Source organism: Coregonus lavaretus (assembly GCF_964263955.1).
Source record: "Coregonus lavaretus genome assembly, chromosome: 4".
In the NCBI taxonomy this organism is placed as follows: Eukaryota; Metazoa; Chordata; class Actinopteri; order Salmoniformes; family Salmonidae; genus Coregonus; species Coregonus lavaretus.
In genome coordinates, this window is record NC_139991.1 from 42,848,727 (window position 1) to 42,876,392 (window position 27,666).

Genomic DNA, 27,666 nt, shown 5'->3' on the forward strand with positions numbered 1-27,666 from the left:
AAAGAGGCACTCTTACCCTTTCTAGTATTATAAAACAGTCTTTATAAAAAATATTGCTAAAACATGTTGAGCTATGCCACAAAGCAAAGACTACATTCAAACACTATTTCATTTTTTCCTGAGTGGAAATCAACATTAGCTGATCATATAAATTCACACAAAAATAAATAAATATACAGGTATTTAAGACTAAACAAAAATGTAATATACATACACTGGATCTCCAAAAATAGACATGACAAACTCATTCAATACACTACAAAGATATGGCATGAGTACCAATAATATGATGATGCCGATTATCTGGTACAAGCTGGAACCAAGAGGAGACACGACATGACACACAGTACCGACTGCCCTCTACAGGCTCCCGTGAACAGTTGAGACGCTTTCAAGTAATATAACAGCATATAGGCACATAAATGGTTTTAATGTGTTGTGATCCTTCACTTGTGACCCTGTGCCCCTCTTGTCCCTCGAGATAGTCAGGCTCGTCCCTGCATTCCGAGGGGGATGCTCTAAGTCAATCAGATGGCCCCTTCCGCGGCCACAATGCTTTCAATGGCAGCCCAGTCCAGTTGGCTGAGGATGCTGCCAGTGCTCTCTGACAGGGTGTCCAGTATGTCCAGCCCTGCTCCCCCAGCTCTAGCCACTGCACCACCCTGGCCCTCTGAGTTCTCCAGCCCCAGCAACCTGCAGATCTCTGGAGGGGGGTTCCATGGGCTCACCACCTCCTCCTCCCTCTCTTCAGTCTCTCTCTGCTCCCTCGCTCCTCCACCTCTCCATCCAGGTGGGGACTGGCTCACTTCTCTTCTCCACTCTACAGGGGGAAACAGGGTAGAACTTTACTCTATATTACCTAAACATGGCTACTAAGATTACTCAACAGCTCGGCAGTGTCTCACCTTGCTGGCTGGGTGTCTTAGGCCCAGTCCTGCCCCTCAGATCTGTGATCATACCCCGCCGGGTCACCTGGGAGAGACGGTCCCGTGGCAGAAAACTCGCTAACGCCCAGGAGACAGACACACTGATCAGTCACTGCATTCTGGCCAACATCCAAAATGCTGTTGATCCCAGCTCATCATATATTACTGTAAGCCCCTATATTTTTTTTATAGCACTTAAATCAAAAGAGAATGATAGTGGACGGTGGTAACCTGGTCTATGCAGTCCCAATCTGGCACTCAGTGTCTCCTGCCCCCCTGATGACGCAGGCCGTCTTTGTGAACGTGGTGTCACCCCTGGAGAGGAGAGGGAGCGGGCTCTCCCAGTCTGGGATTTGGTACTGGTCTTCCTCTTCCCCCCAACAGACAGACTACGACCTCTGGAACGTCACAGAATGACAAGGATCATCCTCCATCCCTCTAATTTCAGTTTTAGACACATTAATTGAAATAGAATTGTTCTTAAACCACCCAGATGTGAATGCCCTACGAGGTGTACCTGGGGCTGCTGCGGGTGCTGCCGACAGTCTGAGCTGTAAGGGGCCGTGTGGAGGAGGGTCGTGTGGAGGTGGGTCGTGGGGAGGTGGAGGGTAGTGTCAGGGTATAATTGGCGTTAGTGGGCAGGGTCAGTGGGGTGGTGAGGAGGTCTGTGATCAGACTATAGGCATCGCGGGCCCTCTGATTGTGGTGCTCCAGCAGTACCATCCTAACGGTCCAAATACAACATGTGAACACACATAAAAGCTTCTAATACTTAGAACACTTGCATGTATCTGCATGTATCTGTATGTATGTATGTATGTATGTATGCATGTATGTACAGTGAGGGAAAAAAGTATTTGATCCCCTGCTGATTTTGTACGTTTGCCCACTGACAAAGACATGATCAGTCTATAATTTTAATGGTAGGTTTATTTGAACAGTGAGAGACAGAATAACAACAAACAAATCCAGAAAAACGAATGTCAAAAATGTTATTAATTGATTTGCATTTTAACAAGGGAAATAAGTATTTGACCCCTGTGCAAAACATGACTTAGTACTTGGTGGCAAAACCCTTGTTGGCAATCAGAGGTCAGACGTTTCTTGTAGTTGGCCACCAGGTTTGCACACATCTCAGGAGGGATTTTGTCCCACTCCTCTTTGCAGATCTTCTCCACGTCATTAAGGTTAAGGTTGAGGCTGACGTTTGGATGGGTATTCCAGCATGACAATGACCCAAAACACACGGCCAAAGCAACAAAGGAGTGGCTCAAGAAGAAGCACATTAAGGTCCTGGAGTGGCCTAGCCAGTCTCCAGACTTTAATCCCAGGATCGAACGTCGATCCTTCAGCTCCCTCCACAGATTTTCTATGGGATTAAGGTCTGGAGACTGGCTAGGCCACTCCAGGACCTTAATGTGTTTCTTCTTGAGCCACTCCTTTGTTGCCTTGGCCATGTGTTTTGGGTCATTGTCATGCTGGAATACCTATCCACGACCCATTTTCAATGCCCTGGCTGAGGGAAGGAGGTTCTCACCCAAGATTTGACGGTACATGGCCCCATCCATCGTCCCTTTGATGCGGTGAAGTTGTCCTGTCCCCTTAGCAGAAAAACACCCCCAAAGCATAATGTTTCCACCTCCATGTTTGACAGTGGGGATGGTGTTCTTGGGGTCATAGGCAGCATTCCTCCTCCTCCAAAAATGGCGAGTTGAGTTGATGCCAAAGAGCTCCATTTTGGTCTCATCTGACCACAACACTTTCACCCAGTTATCCTCTGAATCATTCAGATGTTCATTGGCAAACTTCAGACGGGCCTGTATATGTTCTTTCTTGAGCAGTGTGACCTTGCGGGCGCTGCAGGATTTCAGTCCTTTACGGCGTAGTGTGTTACCAATTGTTTTCTTGGTGACTATGGTCCCAGCTGCCTTGAGATCATTGACAAGATCCTCCCGTGTAGTTCTGGGCTGATTCCTCACCGTTCTCATGATCATTGCAACTCCACGAGGTGAGATCTTGCATGGAGCCCGGGCCAGGCCGAGGGAGATTGACAGTTCTTTTGTGTTTCTTCCATTTGCGAATAATCGCACCAACTGTTGTCACCTTCTCACCAAGCTGCTTGGCGATGGTCTTGTAGCCCATTCCAGCCTTGTGTAGGTCTACAATCTTGTCCCTGACATCCTTGGAGAGCTCTTTGGTCTTGGCCATGGTGGAGAGTTTGGAATCTGATTGATTGATTGCTTCTGTGGACAGGTGTCTTTTATACAGGTAACAAGCTGAGATTAGGAGCACTCCCTTTAAGAGTGTGCTCCTAATCTCAGCTCGTTACCTGTATAAAAGACACCTGGGAGCCAGAAATCTTTCTGATTGAGAGGGGGTCAAATACTTATTTCCCTCATTAATTAATTAATTTATTTCACCTTTATTTAACCAGGTAAGCCAGTTGAGAACAAGTTCTCATTTACAACTGCGACCTGGCCAAGATAAAGCAAAGCAGTGCGATAAAAACAACAACACAGAGTTACATATGGGGTAAACAAAACATAAAGTCAAAAATACAAACAGAAAATATATATACAGTGTGTGCGAATGTAGTAAGTTATGGAGGCAAGGCAATAAATAGGCCATAGTGCAAAATAGTTACAATTTCGTATTAACACTGGAATGATAGATGTGCAAAAGATGATGTGCAAATAGAGATACTGGGGTGAAAATTAGCAAAATAAATAACAATATGGGGATGAGGTAGTTGGTTGGGCTAATTTCAGAATGGCTGTGTACAGGTGCAGTGATCGGTAAGCTGCTCTGACAACTGACGCTTAAAGTTAGTGAGGGAGATAAGAGTCTCCAGCTTCAGAGATTTTTGCAGTTCGTTCCAGTCATTGGCAGCAGAGAACTGGAAGGAATGGCGGCCAAAGGAGGTGTTGGCTTTGGGGATGACCAGTGAGATATACCTGCTGGAGCGCAGACTAGTGTGGGTGTTGCTATGGTGACCAGTGAGCTAAGGTAAGACAGGGATTTGCCTAGCAGTGATTTATAGATGACCTGGAGCAAGTGGGTTTGGCGACGAATATGTAGTGAGGGCCAGCCAACAAGAGCGTACAGGTCACAATGGTGGGTAGTATATGGGGCTTTGGTGACAAAACGGATGGCACTGTGATAGACTACATCCAATTTGCTGAGTAGAGTATTGGAGGCTATTTTGTAAATGACATCGCCGAAGTCAAGAATCGGTAGGATAGTCCGTTTTACGAGGGAATGTTTGGCAGCATGAGTTTGGCAGCATTCAAATGCAAATCAATTTATAACATTTTTGACATGCGTTTTTCTGGATTTTTTTTATTTATTCCGTCTCTCACTGTTCAAATAAACCTACCATTAAAATTATAGACTGATCATGTCTTTGTCAGTAGGCAAACGTACAAAATCAGCAGGGGATCAAATACTTTTTTCCTCACTGTATGCGTGTATGTATGTATGTACACTACAAGTCAGAAGTCTGGACACACCTATTCATTCAAGGGTTTTTCTTTATTTTTTACTATTTTCTACATTGTAGAATAATAGTGAAGACATCAAAACTATGAAATAACACATATGGAATCATGTTGTAACCAAAAAAGTGTTAAACAAATCAGAATATATTTTATATTCTTCAAATAGCTAACCTTTGCCTTGATGACAGCTTTGCACACTCTTGGCATTCTCTCAACCAGCTTCATGAGGTAGTCACCTGGAATGAATTTCAATTAACAGGTGTGCCTACTTAAAAGTTAATTTGTGGAATTTCTTTCCTTCTTAAAGCGTCGGAGCCAATCTGTTGTGTTGTGACAAGGTAGGGGTGATATACAGAAGATAGCCCTATTTGGTAAAAGACCAAGTTCATATTATGTCAAGAATAGCTCAAATAAGCAAAGAGAAACGACAGTCCAGCATTACTTTAAGACATGAAGGTCAGTCAATATGGAACATTTCAAGAACTTTGAAAGTTTTTTCAAGTGCAGTCGCAAAAACCATCAAGCGCTATGATGAAACTGGCTCTCATGAGGGCCACCACAGGAATGGAAGACCCAGAGTTTCCTCTGCTGCAGAGGATAAGTTCATTAGAGAGTTACCAGCCTCTTTGCAGCCCAAATAAATGCTTCACAGAGTTCAAGTAACAGACACATCTCAACATCAACTGTTCAGAGGGGACTGTGTGAATCAGGCCTTCATGGTCAAATTGCTGCAAAGAAACCACTACTAATGGACACCAATAAGAAGAAGAGACCTACTTGGGCCAAGAAACACGAGCAATGGACATTAGAGCGGTGGAAATGTGTCCTTTGGACTGGAGTCCAAATTTGAGATTTTTGGTTCCAACCGGCGTGTCTTTGTAAGACGTGGTGTGGGTGAACGGATTATCTCTGCATGTGTAGTTCTCACCGTAAAGCATGGAGGAGGAGGTGTTATTGTGTGGGGGTGCTTTGCTGGTGACACTGTCTGTGATTTATTTAGAATTCAAGGCACACTTAACCAGCATGGCTTCCACAGCATTCTGCAGCGATACGCCATCCCATCTGGATTGGTCTTAGTTGGACTATCATTTGTTTTTCAATAGGACAATGACCCAACACACCTCCAGGCTGTGTAGGGGCTATTTTACCAAGGAGAGTGATGGAGTGCTGCATCAGATGACCTGGCCTCCACAATCCCCCGACCACAACCCAATTGAGATGGTTTGGGATGAGTCGGACGGCAGAGTGAAGGAAAAGCAGCCAACAAGTGCTCAGCATATGTGGAAACTCCTTCAAGACTGTTGTAAAAGCTTTCCAGGTGAAGCTGATTGATAGAATGCCAAGAGTGTGCAAAGCTGTCATCAAGGCAAAGGGTGGCTATTTGAAGAATCTCAAATATAAAATATATACTGATTTGTTTAACACTTTTTGGTTACTACATGATTCCATATGTGTTATTTCATAGTTTTGATGTCTTCACTATTATTCTAAAATGTAAAAAATTTTAAAAACAAAGAAAAACCCTTGAATGAGTAGGTGTGTCCAAACTTTTGACTGGTACTGTATGTATGTATGTACAGTTCAAGTCGGAAGTTTACATACACTTAGGTTGGAGTCATTAAAACTCGTTTTTCAACCACTCCACAAATGTCTTGTTAACAAACTATAGTTTTTGCAAGTCGGTTAGAACATCTACTTTGTGCATGACAAAAGTAATTTTTCCAACAATTGTTTACAGACAGATTATTTTACTTATAATTCACTGTATCACAATTCCAGTGGGTCAGAAGTTTACATACACTAAGTTGACTGTGCCTTTAAACAGCTTGGAAATTTCCAGAAAATGATGTCATGGCTTTAGAAGCTTCTGATAGGCTAATTGACATAATTTGAGTCAATTGGAGGTGTACCTGTGGATGTATTTCAAGGCCTACCTTCAAACTCAGTGCCTCTTTGCTTGACATCATGGGAAAATCAAAAGAAATCAGCCAAGACCTCAGAACAAAAATGGTACACCTCTGGTTCATCCTTGGGAGCAATTTCCAAATGCCTGAAGGTACCACGTTCATCTGTACAAACAATAGTACGCAAATATAAACACCATGGGACCATGCAGCCGTCATACCGCTCAGGAAGGAGATACATTCTGTCTCCTAGAGATGAACGTACTTTGGTGCGTAACGTGCAAATCAATCCCAGAACAACAGCAAAGGACCTTGTGAAGATGCTGGAGGAAACAGGTACAAAAGTATCTATATCCACAGTAAAACGAGTCCTATATCACCATAACCTGAAAGGCCGCTCAGAAAGGAAGAAGCCACTGCTCCAAAACCGCCATAAAAAAGCCAGACTACGGTTTGCAACTGCACATGGGGACAAAGACCATACTTTTTGGAGAAATGTCCTCTGTTCTGATGAAACAAAAATAGAACTGTTTGGCCATCGTTATGTTTGGAGGAAAAAGGGTACCGCTTGCAAGCTGAAGAACACCATCCCAACCGTGAAGCACGGGGGTGGCAGCATCATGCTGTGGGGGTGCTTTGCTGCAGGCGGGTCTGGTGCACTTCACAAAATAGATGGCATCATGAGGAAAGAAAATTATGTGGATATATTGAAGCGACATCTCAAGACTTCCAAAGTTGTGGCAATATGGCTTAAGGACAACAAAGTCAAGGTATTGGAGTGGCCATCACAAAGCCCTGACCTCAATCCTATAGAAAATTTGTGGGCAGAACTGAAAAAGCGTGTGCGAGCAAGGAGGCCGACAAACCTGACTCAGTTACACCAGCTCTGTCAGGAGGAATGGGCCAAAATTCACCCAACTTATTGTGGGAAGCTTGTGGAAGGCTACCCGAAACGTTTGACCCAAGTTAAACAATTTAAAGGCAATGCTGCCAAATACTAATTGAGTGTATGTAAACTTCTGACCCACTGGGAATGTGATGAAAGAAATAAAAGCTGAAATAAATCATTCTCTCTACTATTATTCTGACATTTCACATTCTTAAAATAAAGTAGTGATCCTAACTGACCTAAGACAGGGAATAAAAAAAAAAACTGAGTTTAAATGTATTTGGCTAAGGTGTATGTAAACTTCCGACTTCAACTGTATGTATGTATTTATGTTGTATGTGTGTGTGTTCGTGCACATACTTGTCTTTCTCTTCCTTGATTTTCTTATTGATGTTTATATCTTTGGAAGTTGGTTTCTGTCGAGAGAAATGGTGTCTGAATGAATGCACTAAAAAACTATCAGAACACAGAATGTAAATGTGAGTCAGAAGCCAATCTCACCACTGTGACAGGGGCCGAGAAGGGTTTTCGTTCCCTCTCCCTCTTCTCCTCCCTCTGTCTGCGGTACTCGACCAGTTTCTCCCTCTGTTTCCTTCTCATCCAAACCCTCAGCTCTCGCCTCTCCTCCTCCGCTCGCATCCCCCTCTGTCCCGCCCTGCCGCTCTGTTGCTGGTCCAGCCTGCTGTCAATCACAAACACATCACTGCTGAGAGCCAGTCACAGTGCTCGAGATTGTCACAACCAGAAGAGGAGCAGGTTTAGAGCTGTTCACTGTGAAGGTTCCTACCTGTTGAGGCGGGCAGCTTGTGTATGGGACAGCCCCAGGGCCGTGGGGGAGATGCCTCCCTCCCTCACCAACTCCGCCAAGATGTCTGCCACATCACTCAGCCCACTGAGACCCAGAGTCTCCTCTGCCCATCTGAGGATGACAGGAAAGACAGGAGGAGAATAATATGTGACAGTTCAAACCACAATCACATCTAAGGAATAATGCTCACACAGAGGGTAACTAACAGTGATCATTTAACATTTTCCTAAATAAATTACCGATATCAGTTTTCACACACTTACTTTCCAGGTGCTCCATCCATATTGTCTGTCAAATCTGCAAGAGGAACACAATCAACATACAGCTTACTAAATACAGATCTGAATGCTGCTGCAAGGGGGTGAGTTGTACAGCTGCCCAGTGTCTCTTCAAGTAACTCGACCTGAAACACAAACTAGCACAAACCAGAGACATGCAAGTACCAGGTGTACCATTACAAGGTGAGAGTGCCTGTATGTGTGATGTAGCGGGTGTCCACTGGCAGTCTCTATCGGTGTGTATGCAGAGTTAGGTAACAGCACTGAGTCCCAGCCAGGTGTGTGTGACAGTGTGTGTTGAGACGGCTCTTACCTTGACTGATGTCCCACACACGCTGCTCTGGTTCTGGTCTGACGGGAGACAACTGCAGGCCTGCAACCACAGACAGAGATCACATTCAACCCCAGGCAGATGCCATTCTACCCCAGACAGATGCCATTCTACCCCAGACAGATGCCATTCTACCCCAGACAGATCCCATTCAACCACTCAGACTACACATAAATCCCCAGTTGATATACTGTACACCTCAGGTCAGACAGCCTGGTTAGAGGCACAAAGCAGGGATGTATGGTGCTGGGGCAGACATACACTAAAGTTACAGCTGTGGTGAGCCTGAAACAGGAGTATCAGATGGTAGCCTGGTAATTGGAAACGTCACACCACACCACCTGCCGAACCACTAGGGACTTATAAGAACTACAATTACGCCTCCCGAGTGGCGCAGCGGTCTAAGGCACTGCATCGCAGTGCTTGAGACGTCACTACAGACCCGGGTTCGATTTTAGGCTGTGTCACAGCTGGCCGTGACCGGGGGACCCATGAGGCGGCCCAGTGTCGTCTGGGTTAGGGGATCGTTTGGCCTGCCGGGATTTCCTTGTCCCATTGCGCTCTATCGACTCCTGACTTCGGTCGCCAGCTGGACGGTGTTTCCTCCGACACATTGGTGTGGCTGGCTTCCGAGTTAAGCGAGCAGTGTGTCAAGAAGCAGTGCAGTTTGGCAGGGTCGTGTTTCGGAGGATGCATTGCTCTCGACCTTCGCCTCTCCCGAGTCCGTACAGGAGTTGCAGCGATGGGACAAGACTGTAACTACCAATTGGATATCACGAAATTGGGGAGAAAAAGGTGTAAAAGTACAATATATATATATATATATATATATATATATATATATATATATATATATATATATATATATATATATATATATATATATATATATATATATATATATATATATATATATATATAAGAACTACAATTACACTGACACCATCATGGTTCACCATTATCCAATCACTAGGGAGATATTTCCATTGGATCCAATGGCCAATAATGTATCAACAATGCCATGACAGGTTAGCTAATAGCTATATGTTAAGAATGGTTTACGAGCACAACTATATTCCCACAGTTTGAACGCTTGCTTGGGAGTGCTGCTATACCTGTGGGCGGGTGCAGGGTAGAGGTGCTCTGGACGGCAGGAGAAAGAGAGAAGGGCTGTTTCACACCCCAAGGAGCAGAGCTGACTATTACACTATCACGTCCTTCCTCCTCTTCCTGTTGACGACCCGCTAGCTCAGTGTCATGGTGCACGGAGAGACGTGATCTCCACCCTGGTCAAATGGAGAGGACACACATAAACAGAGTCAGGGGGATATGGGGGGATATGGCAGATTTGGTGTTGTCTGGTGTAAAGAGGTTTGATCTGGTGTCGAGTGTTTTAAGCCTGTTGCATGCTTCCAAGTCGTAACAGTTTGCGCATATATTATGGTAAAGTTTTTGTTTGTTTTGGAGTTCGGCAGGTTTTTTTTCCAGCTGTTTGAACACACAACATTTTATTTTTAGGCAAGTCGAAGTTCGGTAGCTGAAGTCTACGCCCCTTCTTCTGTGATTGGTCAAAAGTACTACTCCGAGTAGGAGTGAGAACTATGGACGGCGCTCTTCAATGAAGTGTTTGTTGAAATTCCAAGAGATGCAACTAGTTTTCATGCACATTTTTTAAAGGAGTATGCAAGCACAGGCGTTCGCGTCGCCTAGCCGAGTTCTGCTAGGAGCAAACCGAACCTATGTATGTGGACGCCTTTACTGTGGATCTGACCTTCTGGTGAGACGGCCAGAGTGACTGTCTTGTTCAGTGGTGTTCTTCCCTCCACCATTTCAGGAGCCATGGCAGGACCAAGAGTCTCAATGGTTCTCACCAGCTAAGAGAGGGGCACAGAAATACTTCTTATTACACACATGGATCAGCACACACATTGACTTGCCAATTATCAGCCAGACAAGTGGACACAGGCAGGTTGAGGAGTATAAATGTAAATCACAAAGCTACGTTACCAGTCTGGTATTGGCAAACTCTCTCTCCATGTGATCTGCGATGTTCTGTAAGGCAGCTAGCTGGGCGTCTATCTCAGACAGACGGGCAGACACCTGGATCACTGGGGCCCTGGATGGAGCTCCGCGATGGGTCCCTGGACTCCTGGTCTCCAGGGCCCGGCCTGGGGCTCTCCTCTCCTGCAGCAGACTGCGAGTCACTGGGTCTCCATTGGGCTCAGGGTGAGCAGGTGGAAGGGATGCTACAGAGAAGCCTGGAGGAGACAGAGGAGATATTACAGACAGAGACAATATATGGAGTACAACTCTAATGTTGTTTTAGCAGAGTGAATAGATTATATTGACTCAGACCACGTGGCTGAGCTTGGGGTTGGTCATCCTCTGTGCTGGTGTCTGCAGTGAGTTCCGGAGGGGCTGAGTTGGTAACGGAGGCTGCCAGCAGGTGGAGCTGTGCCGAGGTGGGGGGAGAGGGCTGAGAGGGGGTGACGTCCTGGTCCCACACCGCAGGGCGGGGGCACGATGGCAACTCCTGTAGCAAGGCCCCATCCTCCAGATCTATCACATTTATGAACTGACGACCCTGTGCATCCAGAGAGATAGGGAGAGAGAGAAGAGAGACAGATAAGACAATTAAGTAGCATGAAACAGGATAAATTATCTGTACTGGTGTACTGAACATTCCATTCGATTTTGTCATTAAATAGTCATCTCACAGTGTTTCTCTCTGCTTGTGTCTCCCCTGGTGTCTCTATGTCCTGGACAGGAGGGTCTCTAGGGAACCACCGATTCAGGAACAATTCAGGAGGGAGAGCAGCAGGTCCAGAAGCAGCAGAAGTGACAGCAGGTTGGGCAGAAATGCCTTTATCTGAGTGAGGAGAAGCTGGGTCTGTGTTGGTGCAGGCATCGTGGCTCTCAGGAGGTCTCTTGTGTGTGGAGGCAAAGGCATGGAGCTCAGCTGTAGTAGACAGAGCCCTGTCCACCAATCGCTGACCAGTCAGCATGGAGTCAAAGGTCCCAAGAGGAAAGACATAGCCCTCCCCAAGAACAGGCTCTGCAGGCTCGTCCTCATTGCTCTCTTGCGGGGGTATGATGGAATCCTCTAGTCTAAATGTGACCTCTGCTTTCTCTCCCTCTCTCCTCAACCTCTCCACTCTTCTCTTCTGCCTCTTGCTGGAGTTGGTGCTGGTGGAGGGTGTTGCAGGGGCAGGGGTAGGGTTCTGTGTCTGTGGGTCCACTCTGAGGAGTTGGAGTCTGGGATCTGCCCCCCTCTCTCTCCCTGCAGCCCAGCCCATCAGCTCCCCCAGAGGGATGAGACGTGGCACAGGGGCCGGAGGGTTGGCTTCGGGCAGCATCATCCTAGGAGGGTCTGGGTCTCTCTGTAGTAGCTGTAGTCCGGGGTTGTGGCCCTTGGCTGCTGGGGTGACAGTCAGGGGTCTGGAGGAGTATGGGAGGGGTATGAGAGGGAAGGTGGTGTGGGGGCGTGGGTCAGGGTGGAAGCGGAGGAGGGGGAGGCCTTGGACAGGGGGAGGTCTGTGGGATGGGAGGGTAGGAGGGAGGTGAGGGGGCTCAGCTCCTCTGGACCTCTCCACCCTGGCCTCTGGATTCTGGCGCTGGGGCAGTGTGCTCCTGGGGACCTGGTCAGGGAGATAGTGGGCATACTGTGTCAGATTGAGGTGTGATGGTGGAGCGGTGGACTCGCTCTCTGCCTCCCTCCTTCTCTCCTCTGCCCTCCTCAGAGCGGCTGGGTCATACTGGCTGGGGTTCAGGTGGGGGGGCACAGTAGTGCTGGGTCTCCTCTCAGACGGGGGTCCCCAGGCCTCACGTACAGGGGCCGTGTTGCCATGACGCTGGAGGGACAGCAGGGGAGGGTGCAGCTGAAGCAGCTTCAGTCCTGAGCTGTAGGGAGCAGGGTCCTGTGAGCTACCACCAGAGGGCAGTAGCAGAGGGGCACTGCGGGTGGGGTCTACAGGGTTCTGAAGCCCATGAGAGGATGTCCTGGTCTCCCCCTGGATATCTCTCAATGGCTCAGGGTGGACGGCCAATGGCTGCATTTCCTGGATGGGGGGTTGGTCTGTGGGTCTGTCTCTCCGAGACAGGGGCTCCGAGGCTAGGGTGGCCTGAACAGAGTTTTGGGGAACTGGCTGCTCTGCAGGTACTAGAAAACCAGCCTGGGTCTGGGGCATAGGGGACATGTTGTTCTGGGAGGGGATCAGATTCGGGTGAGGGAGGAGTGTGTTAGGGTGGGACAGGGGTGCATTGGGGTTTGGATAGGGCACGTTGGACTGGGCCAGGAGTGTGTTGTTCTGTGAGAGTGGGAGGTTGACAAACGAAGCTCCAACCACCTGCATCAGACTCATGAAGTTGATCTGCTGCAACTGAAGAGAGAAACACAAAACAATCATGAAATAGTCGTTGGCTACATACATACATTTATGTATTTTCCTCTGCCTGATGTTGATATTCACATTCACCTGGACCAGTCTGAATAGCTCATCCTGCAAGAGTTGTCTGACAGGGTCTGTCTGGGCAGACAGGGCCTGGTTGGGAGCAGAGGCAGGGGTGGGGGTAGTATTGATGCTCCTCTGGGGCAGTCCTCCGTTAGGGGCAGAGTCTGCTGCCTGAGCCCCAGCCTGAGGCCCTGCCATGGGAAGGGGTTGGAAGCTGAATTGGGGAGGGACGTCTGATCCTGAACCCTCACTGGGAGGTCTGAGGGGGAGAAAACACACAAAGTAAATGTCACAAATACAGATTTGAAGGTTAGTAAACCAAAGTACCCCATTATGTTATAATATGGAACTGAAAGGAATATACAGTGTGTTTTTGTTTGGGCTCACTTACATATTTCTTGTCACTTCTTCAGTAATATCTGATGATGGTCTTCTCAGGGAGCCATGAGACAGCAGAATCTCTGCCTCCTCCTTTCTAAAACACACAGGAACATTCATGTAAACATAAACATTATGTGAAATAACAATTCCAAAGAGACATAAAACCCCTCTAGTAACTGGCTGCTTTGGTTAAAATCCACAGTGTCTGTCACATAGACATAGAATGAATAGAATATATGTATATGGTCTGTCATACCAAACTGTAGCTTCTGTTTACTATCACCACGGTAACGGTAGCCTACCAACTCACCTCGGCCAACCAGCCATGGCTCTGGTGTCAAATACTAAATGAGAACATCAGTATGTTCATAAAACATAAAATCAGTCACATTTTCCCTGTGTTTCCCACACCCAAAACTCACTGAGAGCTGACACTGTCCTCTTCTCTCTCTGAGCACTGCAGATCTGCTAGTGTTAATGACTGGGGACAAGAAAGAATAGACACACTTAGTGACCAGGTGCCAACCAAACACTTCATCTAGAAACACAGAGGAATGGTCATGGTGTGATTGTGATTGGCAGTGCCCACCTGGTCTTGTGGGCTCAGTGTTCGATGGAGGCTCTTGATGTGGACAGAGATGTTGGGGATGGGGAGAGAGGCTGATGACCTCAAGGCCTTGTCGGCATTGCTGTCATCTCCTTCTTTCTCAGCAGAAAGGTCAAGCTTGTGGTCTTGGAAGTCTGCCACCCCGCTCTCAGGGTTTAACGTCACTCCCTCATGGTCATAAAGGTGTGAGGTCTCTTGGGATGTCACTCGTTCCATCCCCTCAGTCTGTGACCCACTGTAGAAGAACAGAAATATATTAAGATCCTCTCTGAGCCATAAGAAAATGCTAGAACACACACACACACACACACACACTCACACACACACACACACACACACACACTCACTAGGACAGTTCGCTGTGTTGGGGGTCCTGTTCTGGCAGAGTAATGGGTGTGCCAGCTGATGCAGGGTAACCTGTATCCACACTGCTCTCCCTCTCCAGCTTCCAGCCCACCTCAGGCTGCAACACTGGAGCCACTGTCCATTGCCTCTCTGGAACCTGGAGGCAGAGAGGAGAAGAAAAAGTGAAGGAAGGAGAGAAGTGGGGGAGATAATAAGAAGAAAGGAAATCTGTTAGAGAATGTTGGTCTATGCCAAGTCTGGCGGTTCTCATCACTCATGGCACACAGTCCACGCACATCTCTATATCTGGTTAATAAATAGTTCATTAAAAAAACTCTACTCACTGGTAAGTTGGCACAGTAGCGGTCCATGCTCAGCAGGGCGGCGGTGTACCTGTGCTCCAACATGCTGAGGGCCGTGAGCACCGCAGGAGCGGTGGCTTTGACCCGTATCACCACTCCACCTCCAGCTACCCCTCCTCCGCCCGCCTCCCTCTCCTTCATCCGGCTGGGGTGTCCCAGCAGCACCCTCTTATCAGCCCAGCGCACCATCCACTCCAGCAGCCTGCCCAGCCCTGGGAACTGGGCCTCCAGCTTGGGCTCCAGCTCCTGCTGTAGCTCTACAGTCTCCACGGAGCCCAGGGGCCCAAACGCCCAGCACTCTGATGGTTGCTCCCAGGGAACAGAGCTCTGACTGGGGCTAGGCTCCGAGCCGAGGCGGCCTCTTTGAGGTGTGGGTTCTGGAGCTGGGCTGGCCTGCAGACTGAAGCCAAACAACCCCTGCTGCCTGCCAGTCCTGAGCCCAGGGAGGGACAGGACACTGACAGACATGCTGGGTCTGGGTGTAGGGGGCTCACTGTGGAGAAATGAAGGTGTGGTAACGAGTACTGGTTTGTAGCAGTGTCCAGCTCTGAACACGGGGGCGTCACTGCCCCCCTGCCTCCTGGTTGCGTAGCGTCCATCTCTCTGGCGGCGGCGGAGGGTGGTGAGGACATCGAAGGTGAGGGAGTGCAGCTCCCGCTCTCTCAGCTGGCTACAGAAGCCCTTCAGCAGGGGAGGGTCACAGCCAGAGTCTGGGTCAGGGCCGTCCTTCTCCAACACGTAGCTGAAGAAGAGCTCCAGGAAACGCAGGTACTCCTCATCCTCCAGCTCAAACTCCCAGGTCCCCACCACGGGCAGGGTCAGAGAGGGGCTGTCCTCCCCCACAGCAGGGTCCTGTGCTGGGCCCGTGCAGCTCTGGCCCTCCTCCTGGATGCTCTCACCCTCCACTACTTTCCTTCCAGACTTGTCTGCTCGGTCCAGCACCCTCACTCTCTTGCTGCTGCTGAAAACAAAAAAAGTTTACCCCACAAATTCCGCCAAAGAGAAACTGTTTTGTCCAATCAACTTGCCTGACGTTGCCACAATAGCCATAAAAGGACAAGGTTTCAAAGTAATGATTGACTTCTTAACTAACAAAGATTTCTGACAGATACAAATTTCATCAAGAAAGCCTGAGTCTACCTGTGAGGAAGCCTGCTGTGCAGGTCAGGAGAGAGAGCCACTGAGTTTTCGGCCGTGTCTCCATCGCTGTACACCAGGGGGCGCCCACAGTCCGTCAGGGTGCTGTTACTCAGACTGGCTCCCAGGGAGAATCTCTCTAGCAGGGCTGCAGCCCCCTGCCCTCCCCCTCCCCTGTCCTCCTCCTCCTCCCTCTCCCACAGGTAGAGCTCCAGGGGAGCCAGGTGCCTGGCCAGACGCTTCAGGTCCTTCCTCCTCTGTCTGAGCCGCTCCTGCATCAGAATCATCATCATCTCCTCTCCCTCCTCCTCCTCATCCCTCTTCCTGCCATTCTGTCCTGAGGCTAGAAGAGAGAAAGAGAAGGTCAAGGAGAGAATGAAAATTAGCACGAAACATTAGCATTACCTTACACCAAGATAGTGGGTTTGATTCCCGGGACCACCCGTATGTAAAATGTATGCACGCATGACTAAGTCACTTTGGATAAAAGCGTCTGCTAAATGGCATATATTATTATTCTTTTTATTCCCTTTACGTTATGCTGGGCAGGAAGGTGAAGAGCAGTGACAGTAGTAGACAGTAGCTACCTGGGACAGTGCAGTGCCTCAGTCTCTGCAGTAGTGAGTTGTACTTCTCTCTCAGAGGGACCCTGACTGACTCCTCCTCCTCCGGGAAGGCCTGCACCAGAGTCTCTGCCACCTGGAAGGAGACAACAGCCTGGGATAAGAGACATGATTCCACTCTATATCTCTCCTGTGTAGGACATGGAAAAACACAATTAACCGAATAGGAATGTCTGTGACTGTATGTGAATGAGGTGACTGCTGGTCGGGTTTACCAGGGGTACAGGGGGAAGTTCAGAGACCAAGCTGAGGAGGGTGTCCTGGAGGATCTCCTCAGCGTTGAGGAAGCGGGAGAAAGGAAGGAAACGACAGGCCCAGTGGAGAGCCTCCTCACAGGCTGCTGTCACCTCACCGTCATCTGCTGGGACCTTCAGGATGAAATACACACATTTAACAGGTTGTTAACAGACCATCTATTATAGAGGATCACACACACACACCCAGACACACACCTTCAGGCTGAAGAAGATACACCAAGCAACACAGTAAAAAGGCCTTTGTGTAGTACCTGGGGATCTCTCCCACAGTTCCTTGCAGCCTGATACTTCCTGCAAGACATTGAGAGCTGGTCTCTGACATTCAGCATCCAGCACAGGCCACACAGCTCCCTGAAGCAGACTGGAGGAAAAAGGTTCTCGAATTAAGCTATGCTTCAATGGATGAATGTAGTTCAATGGTGTGACAAACAGTAAAAAAAGTATCTTACTGATAGTTTGTATAGTGACCGAGTCCAGGGTTCCGGCCCCACTGGGTCCCAGTCTGAAGAATCCACCGCGGGTCACAAACTTCATCAGAGCCTCTGGGAAGGCCTTGGTCACACACTGCTGCTGGGAGTACTTCTGACGGATCTAAAGACCAACCACCAAGTTAGTCACCACAAGATTCAACATAATACTCCAAATCATTTCATTACACTCAAGAAGATTGAGTGTTTTCCCCCCACTGTATGAAGGTGACTATCTATTGTGTAAAACAGATAGGAGGGTGTTTAGAGGGTGTGGGGCAGAGGGCTGGAGACCGGTAAGAACAGGATAGCAGAGTACCCTGTGTAGGCGATGTCGGGAGCGTTGCAGGTGGCTGATGTACCACTGGGCAGCGGGACGGGAGCAGCGGGCAGACCTCAGGAGCAGCAGCACCCTCTGGAGGACCCCTGACACCCTGTGACGGGACGCCCCCTCCAACAGCTGCCCAAACACCCCTGACGGGTCCTAAGTATATACAGTGGGGGAAAAAAGTATTTAGTCAGCCACCAATTGTGCAAGTTCTTCCACTTAAAAAGATGAGAGAGGCCTGTAATTTTCATCATAGGTACACGTCAACTATGACAGACAAATTGAGAAGAAAAAAATCCAGAAAATCACATTGTAGGATTTTTAATGAATTTATTTGCAAATTATGTTGGAAAATAAGTATTTGGTCACCTACAAACAAGCAAGATTTCTGGCTCTCACAGACCTGCAACTTCTTCTTTAAGAGGCTCCTCTGTCCTCCACTCGTTACCTGTATTAATGGCACCTGTTTGAACTTGTTATCAGTATAAAAGACACCTGTCCACAACCTCAAACAGTCACACTCCAAACTCCACTATGGCCAAGACCAAAGAGCTGTCAAAGGACACCAGAAACAAAATTGTAGACCTGCACCAGGCTGGGAAGACTGAATCTGCAATAGGTAAGCAGCTTGATTTGAAGAAATCAACTGTGGGAGCAATTATTAGGAAATGGAAGACATACAAGACCACTGATAATCTCCCTCGATCTGGGGCTCCACGCAAGATGTCACCCTGTGGGGTCAAAATGATCACAAGAACGGTGAGCAAAAATCCCAGAACCACACGGGGGGACCTAGTGAATGACCTGCAGAGAGCTGGGACCAAAGTAACAAAGCCTACCATCAGCAACACATTACGCCGCCAGGGACTCAAATCCTGCAGTGCCAGACGTGTCCCCCTGCTTAAGCCAGTACATGTCCAGGCCCGTCTGAAGTTTGCTAGAGTGCATTTGGATGATCCAGAAGAGGATTAGGAGAATGTCATACGGTCAGATGAAACCAAAATATAACTTTTTGGTAAAAACTCAACTCGTCGTGTTTGGAGGACAAAGAATGCTGAGTTGCATCCAAAGAACACCATACCTACTGTGAAGCATGGGGGTGGAAACATCATGCTTTGGGGCTGTTTTTCTGCAAAGGGACCAGGACGACTGATCCGTGTAAAGGAAAGAATGAATGGGGCCATGTATCGTGAGATTTTGAGTGAAAACCTCCTTCCATCAGCAAGGGCATTGAAGATGAAACGTGGCTGGATCTTTCAGCATGACAATGATCCCAAACACACCGCACGGGCAACGAAGGAGTGGCTTCGTAAGAAGCATTTCAAGGTCCTGGAATGACCTAGCCAGTCTCCAGATCTCAACCCCATAGAAAATCTTTGGAGGGAGTTGAAAGTCTGTGTTGCCCAGCGACAGCCCCAAAACATCACTGCTCTAGAGGAGATCTGCATGGAGGAATGGGCCAAAATACCAGCAACAGTGTGTGAAAACCTTGTGAAGACTTACAGAAAACGTTTGACCTGTGTCATTGCCAACAAAGGGTATATAACAAAGTATTGAGAAACTTTTGTTATTGACCAAATACTTATTTTCCACCATAATTTGCAAATAAATTCATTAAAAATCCTACAATGTGATTTTCTGGAATGTTTTTTCTCATTTTGTCTGTCATAGTTGACGTGTACCTATGATGAAAATTACAGGCCTCTCTCATCTTTTTAAGTGGAAGAACTTGCACAATTGCTGGCTGACTAAATACTTTTTTTCCCCACTGTAGTTGGAAGAATTGTTTTAACTCTATAGCCCTGAGCAGGTAACATATACATACAAGACCTTCCAGTGCATGCATAGACACCTAAAGGTTCAATTTCTAGATATTTCTATATCCCCCCCCTTACTCAGCAGCACCATCTTGTTACTCAATTCTGGGAATACTCTGTCCTCTGTAGTACCTGTGTGTTGGGTGCAGGCTGGGGGCAGTAGAGAGGGGGTGCAGGCAGGTACAGGCCCATAGGCACCAGAGCAGGAAGGCAGGAGGACAGGTCTTTGGCTGAGTCGAGTAGAGCACCCAGGGGCTGGGACAACACATCTACCCCAGCCATGACTGATGCCTTCAGGATCTCCTGCACTGAACCCTGCAACAACTCCACGTCCTCACCCTCCAGAGAGTCTGAAAGAGAGAGAGAGAAAGAGAGAGAATTATAAAAGTGATGTAAAAAATGAAAAGTACATATGAGAGATCGAGATGTGGAGGCAAACTGTCCTGCAGAATGGAGTAGCCGAGGTCCACACCATCAGGCACAACAGACCTGTGAAGCTCTTGTAGTTATCCTCGTCTCCTTGGGTCTCCTCTGGCCCAGCCTTCCTGCCCAGTAGAGACTCAAGCTGACCCTGAAAGATGCTCACAGGCTCAAGGGCTGCTGGGAGATGTAGTTCTCTCCACCTGAGCCTGAGGTGGCAACAGAGAGCCATCAGAAACTCACAAAAGCTCATTAACCTATTCACCACAATCCATATACAAGTCTCAGTGGTGAATTGATGAGCTAGAAGCTCTTACACGTACAGACAAACACACACTGACCCGGTGAAGTCGCAGTGCTCTGCTGCGTAAGTTGTGTAGGCCAGGCCCAGGGAGGCTGCAGTCTTCCAGTCCCCCAGACAATGAGCCAGCCAGGTGGCTTCAGGCAGCAGCCCCCCCTGCAGCAGCAGGTCCTGGGTATAGCCCACCGTCCACACCTCTGACAGCTGCTGCCCCCGCACCGCCCCTGCCACACGCTCCTGGCACAGGGGCACCAGGCGCCCAACACCTGGGGCTGGAGAGAGTGGATACAGACATAGATATAAACACACTGGCCTGTATGGTCAAATACTGTGTGTGTGTGTGTGTGTGTGTGTGTGTGTGTGTGTGTGTGTGTGTGTGTGTGTGTTGAGGGAGTTCTTACCATGGGGGAGGTGTAAGGGAGGCAGTACATCCACACTGTGAGGGGGCAGGATGAGAAGGGGCTTGTTGGTGAAATATGAGGCCATGAACCTTCCCAGAGTCTGGACTACAGCACAGGCTGCCTCACTGTGGACCTCCCCTGGCAGCCAGGAGCCAGGAAGAGCCTCCTCTAGAACCAACAGATAAATCAAGTCAATGTCAACAAGCAACAATGACTTTTAAAACTGACACAGATACAGTCTCTTAGCATTTTAGCTCTACGTAAAGACAAAAGTATCATTAAAAATATATATATCTCTTCCAATGAACCTGGATTGACCAAGATCAATACATACCAGTGTTGTGGGCCCTATCATCACCATATTGTCCAGCCTGATGGAGTAGCAGACGGGCCATGTGGTCCCCCAGCCCCTGGGCCTCTTTCAGACGGTACTGGAACAGTAGTCCATACAGCAGGGACAGCAACAGACGTGTTTCCAAGAACGCACTCCGAGGCCCATCTGGGGAACAGGAGGTGACACGTTTAGATTCAAACTGTACCCCAAAACCACACATGTCAACTAAACTATCCTTCTCACCTCTCTGTCTCTCTGCCCACAGCTCAGCCCTCCAAGCCTGAGCACTCTCTGAGTAGCAACCAAACAGGAAGTGCTGTTCCCCTAGGGACCCAAAAGAAGGTTGCACATTTGAATCATCACTTACATTGCCTTCAGAAAGTATTCAGACCCCTTGACTTTTTCCACATTTTGTTAGGCTACAGCCTTATTCTAAAATTGATTAAATTGTTTTTTTCCTCAATCTACACACAATACCCCATAATGACAAAGCAACATTTTTATAAAAATAAAAAAACGGACTTTGTTGAAGCACCTTTGGCAGCGATGACAGCCTTGAGTCTTCTTAGGTATGACTCTACAAGCTTAGCACACCTGTATTTGGGGAGTTTCTCCCATTCTTCTCTGTAGATCCTCTCAAGCTCTGTCAGGTTGGATGGGGAGCGTTGCTGCACAGCTATTTTCAGGTCTCTCCAGAGATGTTCAATCAGGTTCAAGTCCGTGGTCTGGCTGGGCCACTCAAGGACATTCAGAGACTTGTCCCGAAGCCACTCCTGCGTTGTCTTGGCTGTGTGCTTAGGGTCGTTGTCCTGTTGGAAGGTCAACCTTCGACCCAGTCTGAGGTCCTGAGAGCTCTGGAGCAGGTTTTCATCAAGGACCGCTCTGTACTTTGCTCCGTTCATCTTTGCCTCGATCCTGACTAGTCTCCCAGTCCCTGCCGCTGAAAAACATCCCCACAGCATGATGCTGCCACCACGCTTCACCATAGGGATGGTGCCAGGTTTCCTCCAGACGTGACGCTTGGCATTCAGGCCAAACAGTTCAATCTTGGTTTGACCAGACCAGAGAATCTTGTTTCTCATGGTCTGAGAGTCTTTAGGTGCCTTTTGGCAAACTCCAAGTGGGCTGTCATGTGCCTTTTACTGAGGAGTGGGTTCCATCTGACCACTCTACCATAAAGGCCTGATTGGTGAAGTGCGGCAGAGATGGTTGTCCTTCTGGAAGGTTCTCCCATCTCCACAGAAGAATCTAGAGCTCTGTCAGAGTGACTATCTGGTTCTTGGTCACCTCCCTGACCAAGGCCCTTCTCCCCCGATTGCTCAGTTTGGCCAGGCGGCCAACTCTAGGAAGAGTCTTGGTGGTTCCAAACTTCTTCCATTTAAGAATGATGGAGGCCACTGTGTTCTTGGGGACCTTCAATGCTGCAGAAATGTTTTGGTACCCTTCCCCAGATCTGTGCCTCGACACAATCCTGTCTCAGAGCTCTACGGACAATTCCTTCGACTTCATGGCTTGGTTTTTGCTCTGACATGCACTGTCAACTGTGGGACCTTATATAGACAGGTGTGTGCCTTTCCAAATCATGTCCAAACAATTGAATGTACCACAGGTGGACTCCAATCAAGTTGTAGAAACAGCTCAAGGATGATCAATGGAAACAGGCACCTGAGCTCAATTTCGAGTCTTATAGCAAAGGGTCTGAATAGTTATGTAAATAAGGTATCTGTTTTTAAATTTTAATACATTTGCAAAAATGTCTAAAAACCTGTTTTCGCTTTGTCATTATGGGGAATTGTGCATAGATTGCTGAGGATTTGTATTTATTTAATCCATTTTAGAATAAAGCTGTAATGTAACAAAATCAAGGGGTACAGAAACCAGACAACCCTCCAATTGTATAGGCCTCACACAGGCTCCCGTTCATCCTACCTGTGTAGCTCAGCAGAGTGGGCCCGTCCTCCAGCCTTTCTCCCATCCCCTGTAGAGCTGTCTGGATCTGGGACAGGATGACAGACACACGCCCCTGCTCCTCCTCCCAGCCCGTACCGCTCCCATGGTGCTTCAGCTCCTCCCAGTACTGCAGAGTGTGCCTGTATACTGCACGCCACACTCCCCGCAACCTGGAGAGGAATAATGTCAGAGGAATATGACAGAGCGAGATCAGACTAAAGGGCCAAAAATGACAGTAAGTTAAATCGATCACACACCCACTCTCATTAATACGCACAAGAGATTGACTCTACCTGCTAGACGGCCGCTGGGGGAGAGGCAAACCCTGTTGTAATGGCCCTGGCCCCCCTCCCTCCTCCTGCAGGAATAGCGCACAGTAGACATCTGTGTGGGCACATTTCTGCTGGAGGCTGTAGGTGTGCTCCATACTGTGGGAGGTCAGCTCCAGGAGGAGCAGAGCTGTGGACAGGGTCTGGGAGGAGGGCTCAGAGCTAGCCTGGCCAGTCTGAGAGAGGTCAGGGGGCGAGGAGAGGAGCAGGCCCACTAGCTGTTGAGTGAGCTCCACAACCAAACCCAGGCAGCTCCTCCCCCCTGTGTGAGGGGCATCCCAGGGGAGGAAAGAGAGAAGGGTTCTGAGGAGGTGGAGGAGGTGAGAGGAGAAGGGAATGGTGCTCTTCTTTCTCCTTCCTGTGTGGGAGCAGGGGATGGAAATTAGACGGAGGAGAGCAGCGAAGCGGACAGCACAGCGGACCGTGTACTTCAGCAGACGCTCTCTCTGCTCCACAACGCCACCTAGTGACACACCCAGAGCCCACGCTGTCATCAGGCTGCCCTGGACCCCCCGGAGCTCAGGAGGGAGGGCTGGGGGTCTCCTCTCTGAGTCCACAGAGCTAGCATCAGGGTCAGGATGAGGGCGAGGACTGGGGTCAAGATCAGCCAGGGTGTCTGAGAGGGCATGGAGGGTGTCGAACATGGAGGCAAACTCCAGCCGACCTCGGTCCTCCACATGTGAACCAGCAGGCAGTCCTTCAAGATCAGAGTCATCCTCAAACAAAGCCTAAGAAAGCACACATAAACTCCTTTAAACAGAATAACATTAACTATGACGAAGAGATTAGAACATTCAGAGTGTGTGTGTGTGTGTGTTAATCAGCTGATGGCCAGACCTGAACTCTCTGGACCAGCTCCCTGGTGTCCCCCAGGCCTCCCTGGTCCTGCAGGAAGAGGGGCAGGGTGGATGTAGCTGTGGCTGTTGGGGTGGGTACGGGTGTGGGCCTGGCTCTCAGCTCCTGCAGACTGCTACTAAGCTTCAGACAGGATATGGACTCCAGCCACGCCCTGGCATGGGGCTGGGAAAAGAGAAGGAATACGGCAGAAAAATGAGTAAACAAACAACAAGAGAAATATAGTGGCCCGGTGGATGTTAGCTATTGACCAAATTATTATTGAGCATTACAGCAACTACACAACCACAAAAAAGGAAATGCACTGGAGCCAATTACATTCAACTCCCTCCCCTCACCTGTGTTCGCTCCAGTGCCCTGCTGGCACTCTCCAGGCCCTGGCTGGTGTCGTGCAGCAGAGCCCTGAGGAGGGTGGCAGGGGAGGACTGCTCAGGCACCCGCAGCACTGTGGCCATGTAGCCATCAGACACAATGAGGTAGGGCAGCCGCGGGTGCCAGGTCACTGAGTAGCGCTGTCTCAGGACGTCCCGTACAGACAGGCTGGAGCTGGACAGAGGGTCAACCCCAGCCCCCCCAACAGAGACTGGAGGTCTGAGGAGAGATGAGGGTGAGAGATGATTGGGAAAGGGGAAAGTGAGGTGAAATAAGGGAGAGATTTCATGTGTATATTATAGTAGTACAGTAACATGCTTTTCAAGAAGACAGGCATGTACCAATTATGTAGAAATAATCATCAGAAATGTCAGTGATTTATTTTATGTTGGTCAATGCAGAGCATTCAAGAGCCATCAAGCCAGTGAGATTATGTTTAGGAGATAGCACAAGTGTGCTGTGTGGAGTATCAAGACCAACATGTGTTAACCCCTCAAATACTTACATGAGAAAAAGGGTACAATGACCATGTTGGAAGAGGAGAGCGAAGAAATAGAGAAAGAAGATGATTACAGATGAGAGAGAAGAGAGGGAAACGAAATCGAGAAACGAATGGATCAAAACACATTTAAAATAATCTACAGTGGGTTCGTGACCAGTTTGACATTCTATGGCTATGGATGGACTGATTGATGAAGAGAGTATCACACTTGATGGTATATTTCCTGTTAGAGAACTTATGGAACACTTGAACAAATACAAATTGGTTAGGGTGGCTAGAATATGTAGGATTATCAAAACGGACCATTCCATTTGAAATGGGTTGCTTATATTAATGGAATCATTCTCATGTTTACCTGTAAGTGACTAGTGGATGCAGGGGCAGAAAGTGAGCAGGGCCAAAGTCCACATTGCACCCTGAGGTAGACAGAGAGAGCAGCCCCCCCAGACGAGCCAGCATGAGGAAGGAGCCCCTCTTCAGCACACAGGCCAGGTAGAGCCCCCCCACAGCCCAGCTCACACTGCCCACCCAGTACGACCTGCAGGATACAAGGGAGTCATCTTTATCATCTAAAACACATGCAGTATCTACATATTCCCTGTTCTAGTCGTGTACCTACCTCACGTATTTAGAAGGAATGACGAGTTTCTTGCTGCCACATCCCCCCAGTCCACTGGAGACAGTCACAAAGTTCTGAGTGCTGACAAAGAGAACCTGCGTAGCCCTGGGGTCTCTTTGGTTCAGGGCTACAGCTAACAGCAGGCCATCAGGGGAGAAGGCTGGCACCAGTGCCCCCCTGGACTTCACTGGGCGACAGGGTGGGGTGAGGCAGGACATGGGGTATGTCTTAGTGACCCAGCGTACACTGTACCCCACAGGACTGCAGGAAAAACATACATCACAATCAAATATATTCCAGATGAGCAATGTGAGAACAAATACCTTTGATTGTATTATGACAATAAAGATATAGAGGAGTGTAAATGCTTGAGAGGAAGTTTTGACCCCTTGACCCTGTGAAGCCTTTCCTAGTCCACTCACCTGCTCCTCTGGCCCTCCTCCCATTGGATCTTTAAGAAAGTGACACTTAGCTCCACCACCGAGGTGAAAACAAAAGCTGACAAGCAGATATCACCCACTGCCTGATATGGAGAGAGAAACAAGGTGGTAAAACAAGGAAAAGACAAGAAGAAATGATTAGGGCATGACAAACGTTCCCATGGTAACATGGGAAACTAGTCAAACATTTGCAACAGGATAATTTCTATCCCTGTCTCCTCACCTCCCCCCTGATGAAGATGCTGTGTTGAGATGCCTCCTTGTCTCTTGGGGTTGGCAGAGCAGTGTTTTCAGGGTGCTGTATCTGAGCCCAGCGTCCTCTGGCGGTACCATCCCGTACCCCTGACAGGTCGCGCACATCCACACACTCCCACAGGAACACCTGCCCCGTCACAGTCACCAGCAGCACCCGCATCCCATCCCCTGAAACCACCAGAGACAGGCACACGCCAGACCCTGTGTCCATACACACACATACGCAGTAAGGACATGGAGCTGTGTTGGCAAGCTTGAACATGGCTCATTGTAACAATGGCTTGCGCACATACAGACCTTGTGCTGCAGTGACGAGCTGAGCTTCTGTAGGGACTGCTGCCACGGTCTTCAAGGAGTCTTTGTCCCTGCTCCATAGAAACAGCTCTCCTGAGACCAGCAATCCGGCAAGCCACACACCTACAAACGGAAATGAATCATGGGAATGAAGATTACTGCCGTGTTTCTATGGAATCAAATGGTGTTGAAATGTAAAGGCCACTGAAAGCGTACCGTTCTGGGATGCGGCCATGGTTACCACCCTGGGGAGCAGGGGCTGCAGCTTGGGGGTCTTCTTCTTGGTGCGTCCAGACACCATGTTAATCTCACTGATCCGCTTGTCATCCAGCAGGAAAACAGACTCCTTCTCCTGGACAAATCAACCGTTTGATACAGTCACAAACTGCACAGATACTACTGTTTTCAATACTAGTCCATTTCCTGTTCAAGCTGTGCAATCAAAGATTTCCATTATCTAGTGATGGATGTCAACATCTCTGTGTGGATGATTGACAATTCAGTGTCCTCACCAATCCGAGCCAACAGAACCTTGGCCATGGTTTCTTCCGTTTGATGCTTGATGACAACACAACCTCCAGCTTCTGTTCCATCTTTAATCGATAACGTTAGCGTACTCCCTTTTTAGGTACTGATGGAGAAATCATCATGCACCATCTTCAATCATCTCAGGTCGAGTTGATGTTTTATAATGGTAGGGAGTAGCTAGCTAAACGAAATGCCGAGAAGATATCACAGGTCAGATATCACACAAATGATGATAACAGTGATTTAGCTGGTAGCTAGCTAGCATGTATGCTACTTAGGCGTCCCCAACAACAAGGCAGTGTTGGCTGGCTAACTAGCTCACGTTAGCTAGCTGATGCTAACAACGACCCAAACTATTTGCACTGAATCTCAACAGTAATCTCTAATGTCATTCAAATATTATTCTTGTTTAAAATTACTGCAAGAGCTCGACCTACAGAAAGAATGAAAAAAATACATTTTAATACCATATTTTCGAAGAATTTCACATTTCCCTCCGCTTTCTGTGACGGGAGAGACTTTCCCATGATCCTGACTCCTCCTGAGTGAAGCCACGGCGTTGCCTTGGAGCCAGACAAAGCCAGAATTGTTTTTTGTGGTGCTAAATGAAAATAGCTAGCTAGCTATCTACCGACATCATGTGGCGAATATAGGTACT

At 48.3% G+C, this 27,666-nt stretch overlaps 1 protein-coding gene across 1 annotated transcript; it reads right to left on the minus strand.

Annotated features, from left to right (window-relative positions):
- Positions 1 to 24: 24 nt before the first annotated feature.
- On the minus strand, positions 25 to 27,073 carry cplane1 (ciliogenesis and planar polarity effector 1; the record flags this gene model as incomplete). The annotated part of the gene is made up of 43 exons (XM_084159575.1): positions 25 to 820; positions 906 to 1,004; positions 1,158 to 1,324; positions 1,444 to 1,650; positions 7,577 to 7,632; positions 7,718 to 7,898; positions 8,004 to 8,135; positions 8,288 to 8,321; positions 8,616 to 8,675; positions 9,749 to 9,919; positions 10,405 to 10,507; positions 10,641 to 10,891; positions 10,977 to 11,217; positions 11,351 to 13,012; positions 13,109 to 13,343; positions 13,476 to 13,559; positions 13,888 to 13,946; positions 14,055 to 14,307; positions 14,420 to 14,574; positions 14,762 to 15,740; positions 15,920 to 16,259; positions 16,504 to 16,615; positions 16,755 to 16,907; positions 17,048 to 17,157; positions 17,246 to 17,387; positions 17,583 to 17,747; positions 19,541 to 19,758; positions 19,898 to 20,031; positions 20,164 to 20,401; positions 20,531 to 20,698; positions 20,865 to 21,029; positions 21,108 to 21,188; positions 22,794 to 22,984; positions 23,108 to 23,871; positions 23,981 to 24,163; positions 24,337 to 24,589; positions 25,228 to 25,410; positions 25,492 to 25,752; positions 25,914 to 26,014; positions 26,155 to 26,387; positions 26,484 to 26,603; positions 26,697 to 26,832; positions 26,993 to 27,073. 43 exons carry the CDS (start codon positions 27,071 to 27,073, stop codon positions 528 to 530), a joined length of 9,954 nt encoding a protein of 3,317 aa, XP_084015701.1. The 3' UTR covers positions 25 to 527.
- Between the last annotated feature and the right edge of the window lie 593 nt (positions 27,074 to 27,666).